A 20,062-nucleotide genomic window follows, 5' to 3' on the forward strand; every position below is an offset into this window, starting at 1 on the left:
ATCCTACGACCTTTCGCGTTTCTTGGCATGCATGAAGCGCTATACCAAACTGTTGTTGCAAGAAGCGGGGGTAGCATGCCTAAAGTTTCTTTGCAAGACGCCGGGCAGAGGTCTGAAGCTCTCAACCCAACGCACGCGCGGACACAACACACACGTGCGCACACACACGTACACGCACTCGCGCACGCGCTCACACACACGCGCTCACACACACGCGCTCACACACACGCGCTCACACACAGACGCACACGCGCACACGGCGTGGCACACACGCGCAACTCAACGCATACACAACGGCACCGGGCAACGTAACGGCTATGTGGTTTTAGGTTTTAAACTACATACACATAGCGCACGAGAATACACAGTGCCAGTAAAACGTTGGGCCTCTCTTGGCAAACATATGCGTATATTCACTGCTGCTGCGCTGCTACGTGACAGCAAAACGGCAGAAAATCAAGGAAGGACAGCTGGTACGACTGTTTCTGCCAGCGACTTCTTCCGTGTTTCGCTAGAAACGCGAGTTCAGCCAAGACATTGTCCACAGTGTGGCGGGAGGCATAAGCGTCCAGGAAGCACGCTATTGTGAGTCGCGGGAGCTGCGCGTTAACCGCACATTTTCCTTTTTCTCCGTTGCACGCTCTCTCGCTTCTGCCTTGCCTTTTAATGCCGAGCGGGAAGCAAATCAGTTCGCCCATGCATACAGGAGCGTGGTTGGGTGAACCTTTATTTTGGCGCACGTGCGGGTAATAAAGGAAAAAATTAAATGCAAAGATTGCGCTCGAATAAAGACGGTGCTATAGGCAAGGTCAAATCAGCGTCGGCAGCAACGGCACAGGTTGGACCTCCTCGTTGAAGGCCGCTGAGCCAATTTCGCGAGCAGCGAAGCGGAGGCGGTAGTAGGGAATTTCCCTTTTCAGCGCTCACGTGTGCTGTTGCGCGGGTCAGGGTCCCTGCGCTGGGATGCGGCGGCCGTTGGAGACACAAAGGGGCCTCCGTGGAAGGACCCCTTTTCGCCGAAACATTTAGCTGGCTGAGACACAGCTGCGAGAAAAGGCTTGGGCGCAGAAAGCTATCACATTCAGCTGGGAAGACACTGCTCATCCTAATCCAAGACAATTATGTGAACCTAGAGACATGTGCCGCTGTTTCCAGGGGACCAAAAAATGGTTCGTGTTCAGCTGTGCACGGGAATTTTTCCAAACATAATATAAGTTATTTTTAGGGTCAGATAGCGAGAAGAAGCAAAGCAGGGATGTTAATCAGGTACAGCCTTTGTCAATAGTTTGAAGCCCAGGGGGTTTTCTTTTGAGCCACACTGTGTCGTTCTTAATGAACCTCTAACGCTCCAAATTTCCTGAACGTGAGGAGATTTCTGGTACTGTCTCCTGCAATAGGTAGGACTTCCACGAATGCTTCTGGAGTCCCAATATAAAGCTTAGAAGTGAACGCCCTGGGCTCTAAACTTTTGACAAAGACTGTACATTCGTTAAGGAACGCTAGGTACTGCGTCGCCCGATGCGGGCGTTAATTCAAATGAAAATAAGGCCTCGCAAAAGCAAGTCCATATAATGAAACTACGGCGCCTTAATAATGCACAGAAAGCCTAGTTAATACATATTTATTAGTTTATTTATTAGTTACCTGCTTCGCCCCGCAGGGCATTACAGCAGATGGGTACAGACTTCATTATAGGTATAAAACAATTATTGCAGTGCATGGAAAAATGCTTCATTAGATGTAATACATACAATGCTCGATGGCAAACTGTTCCAATCCCGAACAGTTCTAACAAAAAAAGAATAACGCAAGACGTCACCCTTGCAAGAAAATTCCCTGACCTTCAAGCAGTGGTCCAGTCGCTTTGATATATAATGAAGTGCCTGGATATACTGTTCGCGGTTTATGCCAGTTTTTGAATAATAAATCTCATGGAAAAATTTCAATGTGATGTACCTTCTACGGTCCTTCAACTCTTGCCAGTTAAGTTTTCGAAGTTGGAAATATAGTTGGAAATATGCGTCGCAGGTTTTTCGGCCCATACACGTTTCGCGAGTGGGCTAGAAAGAAAAGAAAGCGTGAAAATTCATTGCTGCCAGCACTGGCCGTTTGGGCTTGCGGTAAATCTGATGGAAGCAAAGAGGTGGTACGGAGAGTGCTTCTCGCGCTCCTCCTGAGAGAGGAGCAGTCACAAAGAGAAAGATAATGCGGCAGAATAGATTTTCCATGAGTTTCTTGGCATCGTTTTGATAGAGAGCTCAAATCCGATACCAACAGCAAAATGCTAAGAGAAAAAGCAAACCTTCCGGATGGACGTTAATTTGAGATAAAGCATTATAATCGAATGACCTCCAGTATTCGCGTTGTACTATTCCTGCGAAGTGATCCCTTTAATCGTTTCCTCTTCCCATCACAGCTTAAAGCCTATGCAGTGCCTTGGCACGAGCAGAATGAAATACTATATGCCATGTTTGTGTTCCTGCATCTATAAAAAAAAAAAAGAAACCCAGTTCCCGTCGTTTTGACCAGAAGTAGCGCTGCAGAAACCGGAGCCTCGTCGAAATGTAGTAAGTCAGCTGATGCAGCAACCTTGAAGAATAAGTACTGTGCCGTGCCTAAACTCCGATCTGACCCCGCAAGGGCTCAAACTCCATCTAAGTAAAAGAACAACTCTGTGGAAATAGCTAATAACTTGGGTACGCTATGAGCAAGTCTGTATAAAAAAACTCACAAATATTATGCAATGCTGTTCCCACTTGTTCCTGCCAGAATAGTGAGATAGTGATAGGTTCGCTTAGCTTTAGAGCACGTGGCCGACAGCACGCTGAGCTAATGTAACTTTAAGCCTAATCACTGTCCCCAGACGCCGCTGACTCGATGTCGAACTCAAGCGCAAAGGCCACAAAAGTGAGCTTCGATAAAGCCGCCAAACTCTGAACGCGGTCATTTGGCCTATTCTGAGGTTTTTTCATCGTCTTTCATGATTTATATGTAACATTTCTGTTGTCTGCAGGAAATACCTCTCAATGAGAACAAACCAAGTGTTATGCTGCGTTCCCTGTAATGTTCATAAGCGACGTTTATAACCGTAGTATTAGTTTACGGAGCTCCGCTCTCCGTAAACTGTCGCATGAGAAGGTAGATGAGCACTTAATTTTGCAATAATGATTAGCACTTTTCGCAAAGAGGCGCGGGTTCTATCCCGGCCGCGGCGGCCGAATTTCGATGAAGGCGAAATTCTAGAGGCCCGTGCACTGTGTGATGTCAGTGCACGTTAAAGAACCCCAGGGGCTGGAAATTTACGGAGCCCTTCACTAGGGCGTCGCCCATTGCCTGAGTTACTTTGGGACGTCAAACCCCAATAAACCATAAACCATAAAGAGACAGCAGATTACCGCAATTTAAAATTCCTTTTAGAATTTCCATGTGCACAAACAGCTGCACGAAACAGGGAACTCTAAATCACTAGGGAACCAGACTTTGCTTACAGAAATCTTCTGATGTGCGGACAAGTAAAGCCATGCTTTTCTGGTACTTTTCATAAAGTGCACAATTTCTGAGCCCCCATGCAGTACGGCGAAGACTTGTGATAGAGACGGCGCTAATTTTATCGTAGTCTCGCAACGCATGAGCCAACACCCAACCTTCGGTTACGGTACGAAGAAGGCCAAGTATGACTGAAAGGCGTCGTATAAAGACCGCTTTCCGGTTCGGTGTGTCTTTTCTAATCGCTTCATGGTTCGCCCCTATAGAAAAGCACGTGCTGAAAAAGGCCCGCGGTTTCCAGCGGTGCGAGTGCGTCATGCATCTGCTCTGTTAGGCAGATTCTTCGCCTTCGCAACCGGTCGCGATTCCGGTACGTGACGTTTCGGCACGTACGGAGGATGAAGAGCGGAAACGGCCGTGTAATTGCAGGAGACGAGGTGACGCGAAAAAAACACCTCTGTCGCGAGGAGTAAAGACCCGCAAGAAGAGTGACGTCGGCGGGTGACGTCGCCAATGCGGGAGGGGAAAGCAGCAGCGGCGCGGTTTCCTTCGACGCGCAGTGGCCAATGGAACCGGCTGCCGACGCTGCCCGAACGGCGAGTGTCGTTGGGAGAAGGGCGCCCTTGGACGCGGACGCCACAAGCGAGAAAGCTACCGCGGTCGGACGCGACAAGTGATCTCCAAGCCGTGTGCCATATTCGCGCTCTGGATATCCACCTGGACGGTTGTCGCCGTGCCGCTCTGCACTTCTTTCGTTCCATGTCTTTGTGAGTACACGTGCCTTCTACAGAAACTTTTTGAAAAACAGAAACTGAAATATAGAAATGACTCTCTATCTTGGGGCATGATTAGTGACACGGTACCCTGTTGAAGTCGCTTGGGATTTATGTCAAACTGTCCCATTTTATACGCAGCTGAGATGACTCTGAGCACAATCATCGGTGAACGTTAAAGCGGTACGGTCAACAAAGTTATTTGGCCAGCAGAGTAGGCATGGACAAAAGAGGGGTCATATTTACACAAAGTTAAGTTGGAAGTTTGCTCCTGTTTGTGTAGTCGTCCTTTTGCGGGCCTAATGGATGCTTCACTCAAACAAGTCGTAAGGTTACTTGCTTCTACTCCAGCCACCAGCTGTCACGGCTCGGCGGCTATGGTATTGTGTTGCTGCGTACACGCCAGCGAAAGGAATGCGCCTGTGTTGTCTGAGTTTGCGGCTTGCTGAAGTGCGCTAAGTGAACTTAACTAATCCGGATACCACCTGTGCTTAGTTCGCAGAAGGCGACTATGGTTGGGACATGAAATGATGCTTGTTTTTTAATTTACTGATTGCAGACGAGTAAATCTGGCTTCCTGAAAGGTTTTGTTGGAAATATCTGCCACTTCCCTTGATCATCTACAGTTTGCAGAAAGACAATGATATCTTTGTGAACGGCGCAGCAACAGGACACACACACACACAAGCATGAGAAAGAAACAACACGCCGTTCCTTTCCTTCTCGTTTCCGCGCGCTTGTCCTGTTGTTGTCCTGGGGCGGAATTGCGGATCGATCACAATCGCAAAACAGCCTCAAAGCGGTCACAGAGCACCGCTCCTATTCGCCGACACTAAGCGGCAGACATATCGACAAATGGGACTGGGGCTCCTATTGGCCTCCGGCCAGTGCCGACCTGTAGGAGCGGGGCTCTGTGACCGCTTTCAGGCTGTTTTGAGGTTGTGATCGTTCCGTGATTCGCCTCGTGTTCACAAAGATATCAAGCGACAATTTAGGCTGAGATTTGGGCCTACTCATAACAAGAACTTACTCATATTTAAAACAATGCTACTCGAATAACACGCTGCCATTCTGATTGTTAAGCGTTTACATCCCTTATCTCTGTTCCTATAGGAACGGTGCGTGTGCTGTACGTGTTCCTGATTCAAAATAAGGTGATTTAAAGCCTAGAAGCATATTTCGCATGTGCACGTAGTGTTAAACGGAACGATAAATTATAGGCTATATTGATTCTGGAAATGTGTGTCATGCAAAATCATTTTAGTTAAGAATGCAAATAAATTAATTTCCAAATAATGTTAACAAACTCATTTATACAAATAAATAGTGTGGAACAGACTGATGTAAAAGACATGTGATTAAACAATTCGCTTGCTAGCATAGTCTTTTGCTTTCCAGTCATCTTAGTGTGTGCTGCTGTTATTTGGATCTTTCATTACTTTCGTATTGCAATTTTGAACGTAAATGTCTAACTCTCGGTATCTTTGTTGATTTCAGTAAGGCTTTTGACTTTCTTAACCATTGCTTGCTAAACTAGAAATGTATGGTGTTCGAGGAATGTGTCTCCATCTTCTACGGTCATACCTCACTGATCGAAAACAGGCTGTTTTCTGTGATGGACATGGATCCACTCTTCAGGCTATAAACTGTGGAGTGCCTCAGGGCAGCCTTTTAGGTCCTTTTCTCTTTAACGTATACATAAATGATCTCGTAAACATTGACAGTAACGTTAAATTCATTCTGTACGCAGATGACACCAGCATTTTCTTAACGGGCTCCTCAACAGATCAGTTATTAAATCGCGGTAATGCTGTTCTTAAAACTTTGCATGCGTGGTCCGTTCAAAATGGGTTGTCTATTAATACCAATAAATCTAAAGCTGTTTTCTTCAGGCCTAAAAACGTCAAAATTAACTTAAACGATGATCTTCAACTTGGGAATCATAAAATAGAAATCGTGGACACCTTCAAATCACTCGGTGTAATTTTTGACGCCTGTATGAGCTGGACCGCACACGCAACACATCTTCGCAAGAAATTAGCTTCTTCCGTTGGTTTTCTTGCTCGGTACCGCACTGAATTTCCTCCCTGTATAAAACGAATGATTTATCATGCCCTATTCCAATCACACATTAACTATTGCCACATAATTTGGGCTACCACATCCAAAACAAATCTACAGAAAATTCTAATTCTCCAAAAGAAAGCTATCAGGATTATCGCAGGTGCCAGTTTTACTGCCCATACGGCTGAATTGTTTACTAAGTATGAAGTAATTCGTGTCAATGTTTTTCTTGAGTACCGCCTATTATACTGTCTCAAATTTTGTTCACCATCAATATGTAATTTTTTGCTTAATATCGCATTGTTAAAGCCCATAGAAAAGTATGTTCAAACCCGATCAACTGCACAATGGACACTACCACGAGCTAGAACTAACTATGGTAAACAAGCACTTAACTTCCTTATACCTAATGTTCTAAACAGCTACGAATCTAACCAGCTGAGCATGTATAACCTCCGACCACATGATTTAAAAGTGTACTTTGTAAATAATATTCCATAACTTCTTTTCATATATTGTATTTTGTGTATGTATCGGTGTCCTTTTCCCCTTTGTAATCAACCCAGCAGTGTATAACTTTCAAAAGCATTTGTTCAGTTTTAATTGTTTTTTTCTAGTTTCAAACTACATCTCTGTGTACCCATCAGTTCAATCGTAAATATTATAAATTCTTTCTACAGTGTGCTGGTATGCGATCTGCCACCGTTGTATGCATGTGTTTATTTTATTATTTTGTAATGGCTCTTAGATGAGCCACAGGCATTTTCAAGCTATTTTCTTTAACTTTTGGCCTGTGGCTCATCCTAAAGACTGTATGCACATTTGTAAAATAAATAAAGTTTGGTTTGTAAAAATAAAATAAATAAAGTTCAGAGGGCACTTTGGCTCTCTGAAGTGCTGCAAGGCGAAAGCCTTTCCTGCCACACTGTTTGGCATTGACTGCGAGACTGTTCGTGCTATACTAGCGCTTTATTTGACTACAGACTTTGACTACACAATACAACAACACACTTTGACTGCCGACTTTGGCTGCTTCTTTACCACGACTCTCCCGCTGCTTCGATGAGTTCGGTTGTATCCATGGCTCTGTTCGCAGTAATGAGGTATGTAATGTGGTCACCCATGGGCGCCTTACGCCCCCTGTCGGAGCGGACGACAACTATTTTACTAGTTGTTGTGTGCTTCTAAAGGTGGCGTCAGGCATCGAAAAGCGTGACACCTCTCCTGACAACCTTCTGTCGACAACGATGAGGTATTAAAGGATTTCGCCTTAAAAATGAGGGCAAATGGAGTCGGCCTGCACGGATAGTGTACGCGTTGTATCCGCGAAGAGACCCCTCCCATTGGAAAAACTGGCTTTTATAAAATAGAAAAAAAAAAAAAAAACGAAATACTGATTACGCCGTCATGGGCCGATTTTAGAAGTAAAATGGGTGCGTCAATGCTTATTTTCGATGCGGGTTTCAGAAGGTACGCTAACCCATCGTTCACTTCAAACCGGTGAGAACCCTTCCTTGTCAACAAGGACGGCAGGAGTTTGACCCAATGGGCGGGAATATTTTTAAATCCAGTTTTTCTGGCCGATAATTGTGTCTTTTTCTGCTGGTTTAACGTCAGCGTTGGGAAAAACGGCGTTTCTAGAACGCTCCACTTCCAAGGCGCATGCGTGAAGTTCCGTGCGTTATATAATGCGGTGTAACAACTCGATAAACGATATTTAAAACTATACGTAGTTATAACCGGCATAGCGGACGCAGTAATGCAATGGCTACGGTCTTATTCTGACGACCAAATTTACGACTTCACAGTCATGCCAAGCTTTATTCAGGCAACGTGTCAGCGCTGATATTCGGTACCAACTTGGTGAGTTTACCATAAGAGTTTCAGAGTTGCACGACTCTTCTTTAGCGCCGTCGCATGCTCTCCGCGACTTACTTGCACAGTCAGCTGCGCATGAATGTTAAAATTAAATGCTAAATGTTACAATTAAATTTGAAAAAAATCCCCTAACGACTCATTGCGGCATTACATTCGAGGTGCATTTTTCTGCTCGCTTATTCTTCGATAACGTCTCGCCACTTAGCGCCGATTGTTCAACTGGAAGGAAAAATTATTTGATTTAAGAACAATATAACAGCAATAACGCTGAGAATTGAAGCAGAAAAGACGAGCTACTGCTGCTTGATGCAGGATTTATTCAACCAGAATATCGCAGGAGAGGCAAAACGCTTGAGTAAGAAAAATTCAAACCGCTGGACTGGTGCGAATAGTTGTATAATGTGAAAACATGGTAAAAAGGTAAAAAAGAATGCAGAAAAAGAAAGCGGTGGATGTGTCGCCCTGCGGGCACGCTCTAAACAGGATAGTAGAGAAAATTCTCACTATGCTTTAACGATGATCAGATTTCAGCGTGCGTCACTTCTAATTATCCTAAAATAGTCGTCCCCTGGCTCAGCTAGATAACAAGGTTATGCCGTTTAGGCAGTGTGTACTTCCATTATAGCTGTAGGCCAGTGGGAATGATATGAAATATGGCCCGAAGGAAGCGCCCTTTGTGCGTGCTAACTGCCCCTGGCAGTAGTTGGGGGCTTTTAATTAAATCCGAGCCAGATCTCTGCTAGTTTTCACTCTCTGTCAAGTTTAGACCCCAACTCTGCAAGAAACTCTTTTACTGGTACACAGCTGATCATGCCCTACGTAACTCGTGCTGCAATTTTTGTAGCGCTGAGGTCCCCACCGTACAAATACTCAAGAATTGTCCGAAAAGAAGCAAAGTGCCACTCGAGAGTCTGACATCACTAAACGCTCTTTAACAGATGTCATCTTCTCCGTTTTGGCGTTTTCATTTGCGAATACATGAGCCTTGACGCCTCAGTTTGATGAATATAGTCGATAGCTGTGGAATACAGACAATATTAGCATCCGTTTAACGTAATCTTGAAGCTAAGCTTTGCATTCGGAGAATGCACTCACAGATAAGGAACACTGGCCTGCTATGACATTTTACAAAGAACGACTGCAAGTTTCGTTCACTTCAACAGCCATTCATAGAAAAATTACCACCGACAACGAAGCATATGGATTCTTTTGATATTTGATAATTATTTCATTCCTGAAATAGCTTTCCTGCTGCACTTCCTCCTTCATCATGCGCTTTAGTCAGCACTGGCACAGAAGTAGCCGCAGCCCTTTACGGATGCACTAGTTATCATGGGTTATTAAAATAAAGTATTTCAATTGTGATTAGGTTATGTTAAAAGAGCGACAAAGACAGCTTGCATTACGAAGCACCTGCTGTCAAGAAGGATCCGGGGAAAGGCACAGACTGCGGGAAGTGAGAAAACAGCCTTGCATCGAGGCATCGTCAGACGAGGCCAACACGCCTGGCTACCCAGCCGCCTAAGCCTGGAACGGAATATTCCGCCGAGATCAAGCCGCCGCCAAAGAGAAAAACAATGACGAAACAAGTGCGCGAGGCAAACGGCCACCTTAATTTCGGCACGGTAAAGAGGGCTCGTCCCGAGCTGCCATTAGGTGGCGGCGGAATCGAGGAAAGCGCGCGCATTGTGCGGCTCCCGAGCTTCTTTCGCGCGCTCCGTGACCTTGAGGTATATGAGATGTGCGCGGGTGACGGGGCTTACGTCGTAGACGCGCATCGTTTCTCCCGGCTCCTTGGGGGGCTTCGTTCTTTTCTTTCTTTCTTTTTCTTGCTTTCCGACCTTTATGTGCGCTTGCGTTTACATGGCGAGAGCCAGCGCGTTTCGTGGAAGCCTGCCCGTGCACTCGCCGTCTAGCCGGAACACTTCTCCCCCGAGGTGTCCGTCTTGCATCGGCTGCAACCTTTTCTGAGCGACGCAAGGGCGACCTCGTGTGGTTACGCACGTTGCCGGTGAATTTGCATGGGAAGTAGCGCCGCTCAAAAACAGCCCGTTGCACGTGGTTGCTCTCAGTTGTTGCAACTAAAAAATTAATATAAACCCGTGCGTACGAGCACGTCACTCAAGGGCTGGGGTGACAGGCGCGCGAGAACACAGACGGAGGAATCATCGGGGCTTTCAGTCAAATGTGGCCCAGACCCGCCTACCAGAGAGCTTCCGGTTCTTCCTCGAATCGTAGTTTGCTCGTTTATAGCCGAGTACGTGTACAGGCCAGAAAATGCAAGCTTAAGTTTGAATGTGTTCATGTCGCATCGATGTGTCTTTTTTGACCAAAGTAGACACACTGGGCCCACACCACGTCGTGTGAAAATCCATTGGACGCACGCCATTTTATACTTAGTATTCGTGTAGCTGCTGCACTTGTACTAGCTTCGATAAACGGTGGCTTCGACAGCATGCTCTGCCAATGCTCAAAGTAAGCAAGTAGCCTCTGGCCTATCATTCCCTACCCTTCATTACATTTTTACGACACGAAGTCATTTCAGGTCAAAGCGAAGCTCCAGCTCATGGTATGCCATTTCGCAATCTCAGACATATTTTACTGCTGCAACGTCTGAAAAGCCTAGTGAAAGAAAACTAAAAACAAAGTCAGCGTGTACTTCCTTATGACGCATTCCAATCGTCGATTCAGAGCGTGTTTTTTTGTTACTCGAACCAAAACTAAATTTTGAATGCGCAATTAGGATTCAAATCCTGGGCTCCAATCGTGGACCAGGATCAACTTGCTCCATGGTGGTTCAACCCCCCACATTGATTGTTCCCCGAATCCCAGGGCGGGACTTGAGCTACGATCTCAGTTTGGAGTTCCTGACACCGAGGGAAAGTTTGTAATCCTTCGCAGATCTAAATCGAGATCCCGGATTCCCGACTTATATTTTTCATAGGCCTCAAATCTTCGCATCGCTGAAGCGCAGCCAATTCTCAGGTGGATTCACGCGATATTAAAAACATAGAAAGTTGGTACATAGGTGCCGCAAGAAAGAAGGCTTCATCGCGCGCTCATCTTTAATCGTCTTTAAGATTCAACCCGGATATAGAGCTTCATAAAAATGCAGCAACGTTCTAATGGATGTCAACAGTGCCATGAGAACCACTTCTCGTTTCCACCCAAAACTGCGAGAGAGTTACAAAGTCCGCTTTCTTCCTTGAGGCGGAAACATGGCATGAAACAAACTCTTTATGTCTGCGACACTGCCAGCAAGCGGTTGCATCCACAGTTGCACGTTGCATGTTATGGCGTCTGCCCCTCAATTACGTGCATGAAAAAAGAAAATAAACGAAGAGGTTCGTTTTCTAACATTAATGGGTCTTTGTCTTTAATGCCTCGCAGGATAATTCGCACTTCACCAGGATGGAATTGAAAAGCTTCCGTGAAGACATGTGTCTGCCTTTCAGCGCAAACCGCAGGAGATGACACCAGCGGTCGCAATGTGAGATAGACTGTCAGACGGTCACGACTCAACACGTAAGTCGAAACTACCAGTGACAGCTTACGTGTGTCGCTAATAAAATGCGTTTGAGCCAAAAAACGGATGTGTAGTAACCGACACGAAATTACTGTAACTTTAAATATGCGAAGCGAAACATAGTGCTCGTCACGTTAAGGGAGGAACGTGGCAATTCAAATCTGTCCGTTACAAACCGTGAGAATAACTGCAGTGCTTCGGGAGCATTCCGTGCTCAGAACTTTGGTTCCAGCGTTGTTTGTGCATTCGTATTTTCTTAATATCAATCACGGCTATGCGGATGCGTTCACCGGTTTAACTTAACTTTATTCCTGAAGTCTTCTTCTCCCATCATCGCACTAATTTGGGACCACTGCGGAATTGGCCACCATGCTTACTTGCGGCTCCATGCTTACTTGTGGCAATATTCCGGAAACGCAGCCGCTAGAACTATTGATGGCGCTTAGTCGCGGGCCTGAGTTATGTTTACATGGGAGCCCGCCTATGGTGATGAAGTGCACAAAAATGCTATAGGATTTCGAACGTCTTACATTTCAATGACTTACTTTGGTGGTTCCAGCCGTCTGAGCAGTGCACAGCTCCCGGTATGTTTTCAGAACGCTGGACAACGCAGTGCTGCGACCAACATCTTATTTATTTATCTCATTAAATGTAAGTGCGGTGCTGAAATTTCCAAACTCCTGGTCGGATGTGACATGCGGTGGAAGGAAGGGGAACGATTTGTCAGAAGTTATGCACAAGGAGATACTTGTGCAGTTAATAATGCTTTTTAAGTTTACTTTTAGGAATTGCGTATTATACTCCGTTTCATATATCAGGTGCAACGCTGTCAAGGCTAGCGGTATTGTTCACGTTGCCTGCATCCGCGATCAGAAAGTAGTGCGTTCCTTGTGGTGAGTTAGAAGCAGTAACTGTTTTGCCCGCAGGCGTTTTATGTGATACCTTTGTCATAAGCTGGAATAAATACTGTCTTATTGCTGACGACATGCTGTTCCTTCTTGCCTTAGACCACTCGGTCAGACACAAGCACGGAGTAATACACCTCCCTTTATTTTTCCATGCGGACTACTTCCTTACCTTTCGCAGCGTTGCACCTGACGCATGAAACGGAGTACAGTGCTCAGTAGTTAGGCACTCGGCTGTTGAGCCCGCGGACGTGGAACCAATCTCGGCCGCGTAGGCAGCGCTTCAATGGAGTCAAAACGCAAGGCGCCTACGTACTGTGCAATGTCAGTGCACGTGTAAAACGCCACGGGGTCCAAATTAATCCCGAGCCCTTCAGTTTCCTTTCCCTCGTAGCCTACGCGTCGCTAAGGGACGGGCAGGTCTGTCGGGAAACTTTTTTTCATAAGTGTAATATTCGGAGTTAACAATGAGGGAGTACAGATGGCATAGGTTTAGAGTCACTTTTATTTGTGTTATAGGCAACGTTCTCTTCATTTTATGTTAATATATGATTTTTTATTTTATAGCTTTTGTTTAGTTGAATGTCACGCGCTTTTTCTGTGCTCGTAAATTGTTCTGCGTTTGTGCTGCTGGGTTGAGATACACCGAGTTGATTGCTGAGCTAGAAGCTCTGCTCTTCACCAGCTGTGCCACTTATCTCTTGCCTGCTTTCAAAGCTAGCCTAAAGGTAATAACAGCTTACATGAATAATTGACTTTACTATTCCAAGAGGTGTCAGTCAGTACTTCCTGCACAAAGAAATTTGGGCCACTCCATTCTAACGCCTGCCAGTGGTTAACTAGTATGACGAATGTTATGATATGTGGGTTTTACCGTTCTGAAGTTGCACATGAGCTATGAGAAATGCCGTCGTTGAGGGCCATCCGGATTAATTTAGGTGACCTGGGGATCTTTAACCTGCACTGATATCGCATAACACACGGGTGCTTTTGCCGTTCACCTCCGTAAAAATTGCCGCAGCCGGAATTTTATCCTGCTTTTTGGGGCTAAGAAACCGAGTGCCTCAGCCATTAAGACACCGCGACAGTTGCAAGGAGATAACTGAGGAATGTCACAGATGTATTCGAGCAGCATATACACCTGTACCCTATATATACTGCCACTTTTGTTTCTGTCTTCGCCTTGCTTGTTTGGAGCCTTTCTCATCGCTGCAAACATTCCTCAAAGTCGGTCCCGCAGAAGGAATGTAAAGCTACAAAGAAAGGCTAATTGGTTAAAAATGTCGATAATATACAATGGACAGAATTAAGGATACGAACACAAAATGAGCCTTCAATAGGAATGCAACTTTTAATACAGAGGTTCTTCAAGAACAATGGATAAAAGCTGATTAAAATGGGGCTTAAACAAAAGTGATTTCGCGCATTTCATCGAAACAACGCGTTATATATTTGCACAAGTTTTTTTATACACCATGATTAAGGGGCAGTTATAGAGAGCAACTCCTATTCTTAGAACTAAAGGTGCGCTGATACACTGAATCCCATGTGTGCGGTTTCTTAAATCTCTTTACATCAAAGGTGCGGTGTATGAGTCCCCAAATACCGACATCTCACATCCTGTGTCCTGCTCCTGTCTTCTGTACGGCCCAGCAGAAAGTGGCCACGTTGTCAAAAGGTTGCGTACATAGAGCCTGCTTGTTTTTGGCTACAGGCTCACAGTCGTAGCATGCGGGAGCAACTGAGAACGCTCCTACTACGATATGCGATCAGCTCGCTGGCTCTTCAAGCTGACCGTCACTGCCCAACTCGCCACTCTCTTGCAGCAAAAACTTTCATTTTGCTTTGGATAATTAGGCAACAAAATCTACATCCCTTGTTGCTACGTTCGTGAAAAGATATTCACTTCCGTCTTGACGCTCTGCAGGAGACATCCATGCCTGCCGCACCCGAGCCATGCGAGAGGCGCCCACCGTTCCGGCATGGCTATGGCTGTGGCTGCTGGCCTGGGCCCCGAGTGCTCGGACCTGGAGGCGGGACGAGATGCCGTCTCAGAGCCGAGCGCGAACCCTGGACTCGCTCTACATATCCCCGCAGTTTGCTGTCGCCCTGACTGTGGGCACTGGCAAGCTGCTCAAGGCCTGGTCGCACAACAACTGCGGCATTCAGCACACCAGCGACGGTGGAGTGCTCATCACTGGGCATCAGTGCTCGGAGGTGCCCATGGTCAACATGACCACCTGGCCTGTGCCCGCCTCCGGCATCGCGCTGCACCTCACTTCGGTGCGTTACCTGTCCGAGAGGAGCTTCGCTGGATACGGTCCAGTTCACCACGTGCGTCGAATGGAGATCTTGCAGAACAAGATTACCAACATACGCCGGAGGTCGTTCATCGGCTTCTCCAACGTCACCTTCCTCAGTCTTGCGGACAACCCCATCAAGTTCCTCTCCGGCGAGTCTTTCCTAGGCATGGACAGCTTGAAAGTGTTGGTGCTTTTCAGGACGTGGTTGCACGAGTTTTCGACGGTAGTCGCAGCCATCAGTCCCCACGTGCTACCGAGGCTTGAGATTCTGAACCTGGGAGGCACGCAGATTTGGAGAATAGAAGAACACGATCTGGCTCCTATGGAGAACTCTTCACTGAGGCATCTGCAGATAAACTTGTGCGACACGCTCGTCTTCATGCATCCTCATGCGCTGAAGCCTCTCAAGCATTTGGAAGGCTTTTACTTCAGGGACAATTTGAACATGCAGCTTGACAACATCGTAGACGTTATCACCAACATTACGCAAGAAACGTTCCGAGTGATTGACGTCAGTCAACCAGTTTCGAAGATAGCTACCTACACAATATTAGAAGCCGTGTCGCGCACAACCGCAGAAATAGTTATTTTTATAAGGCTAACGGACGCTACCCTAACCAAAGAGTTCTTTCCTCTCATGCCGCGAGTGAAGTGTATAGTGCTAGAGTCTGGTAAGATACGGGACTTCAAACCTAAGGCTGTAGCCAATCTGCCGAATCTCGAAGAAATCAGCTTTGTCAGAAATCAGTTTCTGGGGATACCCTCCGGAATTCTCGAACCAAGGCTGAAAGTACTAGACTTGAGTGGCTACGACCGGGGTTTTATTCAACTCGATGTTCCTGACTATGTTTTCGATAAAATGTCTAACCTTAGGGAGCTTTACCTTCGCTACAAAGCGTTGCCTTCACTAACAGAGTTCACTTTTTGGGGCTTGGAAAGCTTAGAGAACTTGGACTTGAGAAAATGTTCCATCGATTCTCTTCCTGAAGGGGTATTTAAGCATCTTAAAAAGCTTCAGCACATAGATCTCAGTGAAAACCCGATATTCCGCCCCGACTCTTCAGTTAATATGAGGGCGTTTCACGGAATAAACTCTCTGAAGACTCTGATACTTTCCGACACTAAGCTAATGGACTTAAAGTCGTCGCTTTCATTTGAGGATCTTCACAGTTTAGAATACATGGACCTTTCCAACAACTCAATTTCAGTTCTTCCTGATGGCTTCTACAGATCTAGCCACAACCTCGAGCACCTTGATCTCAGTAAAAATCTTATAGAGAGTTGGCAGCCCCCAAAGTCATCTCTGGAAAAGCTCAAGAGTTTAGATTTGTCAGTTAATAAGCTTAGGTACTTCAGCAGCGACGCTTTGCGTAATTTCCGTAGTCTTCATATTCTAGACGTCTCCCAAAACCTGTTCTCTTGCACCTGTGGCATAGGTCCTTTCCTCACCTGGCTAAAGGAAACTAACGTCACTGTACGGTACCTGCCGTACACTAAGCTCTACGCATGTAACGACCCCTTTGAGTTGGCAGGGAAGCCGATAGTTACCGTCGTCTCTCTGCTTCAACGAACGTGTAAGCCGACAGTTCTGATCAGCATCGTGTGTGTGGGTGTTGTTATTCTAGTCATCACCAGCCTCCTTGTAGTCGGCTACATCCACAGGCGTCGCTTCGACCGCTGGCTTCAGTCGCAATCCTCGGCGTCTTCGTCGGCCCACAAGGCGTACCTGTTCGACGCATTCGTCTCCTACAGCAACAGCGACACTCAGTGGGTCATCAGCAGGCTGCTGCCCCAGCTTGAGTGTAGCACAATCGGAAACCTCAAACTGTGCGTGTACGACCGAGACTTTATCGCGGGACGCAACATTAGCGAGTGCATCCTGGACAGCATCAAGCACAGTCGTAAGATCATCCTGGTGCTTTCTAACAGCTTCCTGCAAAGCCCCTGGTGCAAGTTCGAAACAGACCTCGCCCAGTACACGCTGCTTGAAGAGAACCGGGACGCCTTCATCCTGTTGAAGATTTCGCGTCTCGACGAGACGCTTCTGTCGCCAAAGCTTAACTACCTTCTCAAGACTCGCATTCACCTGAGCTGGTCTCAGTCCCCCAAGGAGGAAGTAGTGTTCTTCAACAAGTTGCACAAGGCACTGGTCGATGACAAACCGCGGTCTTATGAACAGCGCACGCCTTTCACGGGCAAGAACTTCAGGTTGTTTAGGAAAATATCGAGGAAAGCAAACCTTGTGTAGTGAAGTTCCCTCAACCCTTCAACACCATGTGTTCATTGCAGTGTGTTAATCAGCACGCCGTCCTGTTTGCTGCACGGCATGGTGCACTGCCAGTCAAATGTGCCCGTCCTTTGTAGTGTGTTTACAGCGATTAAACCTAATAAACGTTTTTTGTTGGCTTGTTGAACCTCGGTTCTGCATGTTTTAAGCTATGATAACTGTCTGTAAGCAGTTCGAGTTTGTTCAAGCTTTGGCAATAGCGTAGAGCATTACCATGGTGCCAAGGCAGCTTAAGAGAAAAGATATCCTGACTAGGCCTCTGGTAGCACATTACACTTAGAATACAAGTAGAGTCACAGCACACGAATACAACATTACAAGAATGCATTTCAAAGCCATAATCATCGCAACACTTCTAATCGAGAGAAAAAAAGAAACATGCATTCGATACCAAACCATTAAAGCAAAATAAGAGAAGTCTATTTAAAAAGCAAGTTCAAAGAAAATAGTTCAAGCATGCCTCATTTGACTTATTAAAAAAAAATAGGCATTCTGTGAACATGCTTGGTATGCTATACCTTGAAGGAAATATCGAGGTATAATTCTGCAGTTGAAAATATCTTTTTAAGCCCGTGTGCAGGATAGGAAGAGGCCATTCAATAGATACATTTAGTTTCCGCACCCAGGCCCTCCGAATCGATCTTCACCTGCATTTATAGCGCCCGTAATTGTGTTACGTTTACACTTCCAAAGACGGGGCATACCTTGTGTTTCACCTAATATGTTCTGCAATTTTGAAAAATAGGCTTTTTGAGATGGAAGAACAATTTTTTCGGCAGAGCATATTAGCGGCGTCGCGCATCGGAATACAGCTAAGATGTGCTAATTTCTAGATTGATTAAATAATAATGAGCTGCTAGCTTTTTATCTCCTACTGTTAGACTTCTTAGTTATTGAAAGGCGTGTAGCGCAGCTAGAGTATTATCCTTATCAGTTTTTTTAATTCAGAAAACGCAGTTACCCTCGGCGCTGTGACCCAACAAATTTTAGCTATATCGTACCAAAATACATGCTCTTTAAAGCAGTCCCTCAGGTGCACGTAGTTCGTCGCAATGTCCAAAATTTTTCGCACCACAGCGCCGAAGGCCAAAATTCAACATCTTCGGTGAAACACCCGGTATATATATGACTTAACGGTGAGAGCTGCCCTTGCATTACCATTAAGAAAAGTAGCTTCAACAAAAATGAACTTCTCAACCAAGGAGGCATAAAATAAAAATTTCCAGCTTGTTGTTAACAGATTGTTAGCAGCAACGAGGATGGCAACAGTTGTGATCTAGCTATAAGGATAGTATATGTCGGTGATCTTAAGCAGAACAGGTTAAGAAAATGCGTGAACTATAATAAAAGAAGAAGAAGGCGCCAAACAAGAAAGGCGTGCGTCCGCGTGCTGGGAACAGACGAAGAAGAAGAACTGATCGTGCCTCCGGCCTTCACGTCTCTCTGTGTTGCAGACCGGTCAGCTGGAAGCCGCAAAATGGTAAGACAGTCTCGGCGTTGTAGGCTCAGTGATAAGCAATTTATACGTCTAGGAGAGGGCATGAACTGAGATTTCGTCGTGATTTTTATTGCGTTCTCGTGTGTGTCCTTCCGTATAGAAGGCTACATCGCGTTATAATGAGCCAATAGGGGCACATTGTCCAGTATTCGAAGGAAAGACAGTAGCACCGTGGCTGAGATGTTAGGCGTTCTTTACAACGTGAGTGGCAGCTTCAGCTGTTCAGAGCCTTCGTTGTTGCTTTGCCAAGAGTATGCGGCTGCCATCGGCTTTGATCAAATTAGCGAATTAAAAGGGGCGCTTTAGCAACGTATGCATCTAGGCTAGAGATCACAATGTGGAAATCAAGGTCAAGACTTTCAAATTTCAAAGTAGGCCCGCTACAACAGCGATGCCGTGATCGATGAGACACACATCGGTGCCACCTTATGCATCTCACTCTGACGTAAGATTTGGAAAGATAGGCTGATTAATTGACTGATTAGTTAGCAGATTGTCACGCTCCAAAGTTAAATTGTGGGCTTTGGGCACGATGCTGCTGATTACTCTTTTTTGAAGTGTACCACTAACTGTTTTTTTACCTCGCACGAAGACATCGCAGCTGCTATGAGTAGAAGGCAGTTCACTGTAGTTATTTACATTTGTGACAGGTGCACACAGTGTGTAACAAGTGCACTACGTAACAACACAGCAACAACTACAGCAGACTGCCACGCACATTCTAGAACTGGATAGGACACCTTTACTCGAGTAGTTATTTTCAGTTTCTATCTTATTTGTCTGCGCGCCTTGTATGTGAATACAAACCCTGTTCATGGATGTAAACAGTTCTCTTTGCTATCCTTGTTACTATTCTTTCTGCTTACATGACGTACTGTCCATCACACTCGCTGTCCCTTTATTTTCACCGCCGTCAGATAAGGAAATAGGCGCAGTTTCTGCGGACGGCTTATCTTGCTTTTGACCATTTCTAATCTTTTAATAAAAGAAACTACCTAGTTACCTTCCCACCTACGCGGGCGTTTCTGCTTTTCGCCTCCATCGTAACATGGCCGCGGTCTAACCCGCGGCTACAGGCAGAAGGCGGCCGCTGAGTGCAACTTGCCAGTGATCCACTGCGGCATGTAAGTAAAAAAAATTAAATCGCTGATTGTCGTCCGCCGTCATACGCCAATGCTACAATCAGATAACTCTTGACAGCGGTAGAACATTCATTGAAGAAATGCGGCGTCGGTTTGACACGCCCCCTCCTATGGCATTAAGTACTGATATCAAAAGAAAAAGAATACAGCGAAAGAAATGAGACTATCTGCAGCTAACTGTACGGCCCAATACAATGTTA

The 20,062-nt window shown here is 45.8% G+C and overlaps 1 protein-coding gene across 2 annotated transcripts; it reads left to right on the forward strand.

Annotated features, from left to right (window-relative positions):
* The first annotated feature begins 4,060 nt into the window (after nucleotides 1-4,060).
* Nucleotides 4,061-17,331, forward strand: LOC149372079 (uncharacterized). 2 transcript variants are annotated; one of them, XM_089566451.1, is made up of 3 exons: nucleotides 4,061-4,253; nucleotides 11,592-11,726; nucleotides 14,560-17,331. In XM_089566451.1, the coding sequence occupies exon 3, from the start codon at nucleotides 14,589-14,591 to the stop codon at nucleotides 17,181-17,183; it is 2,595 nt and encodes an 864-aa protein (XP_089422577.1). In that variant the 5' UTR covers nucleotides 4,061-4,253; nucleotides 11,592-11,726; nucleotides 14,560-14,588; the 3' UTR covers nucleotides 17,184-17,331. The 2 variants fall into 2 exon arrangements, with proteins under 2 accessions (XP_089422577.1, XP_089422578.1); XM_089566452.1 differs by lacking the exon at nucleotides 11,592-11,726.
* The last annotated feature ends 2,731 nt before the right edge of the window (nucleotides 17,332-20,062 follow it).

This window comes from Amblyomma mixtum, chromosome 1 (genome assembly GCF_055824585.1).
Source record: "Amblyomma mixtum isolate Tamu chromosome 1, ASM5582458v1, whole genome shotgun sequence".
NCBI lineage: Eukaryota > Metazoa > Arthropoda > Arachnida > Ixodida > Ixodidae > Amblyomma > Amblyomma mixtum.

Excerpts from the sequence above, each read along its gene's own strand:
- LOC149372079 (XM_089566451.1), top strand. The coding sequence starts at position 14,589 with ATGCGAGAGGCGCCCACCGTTCCGGCATGGCTATGGCTGTGGCTGCTG.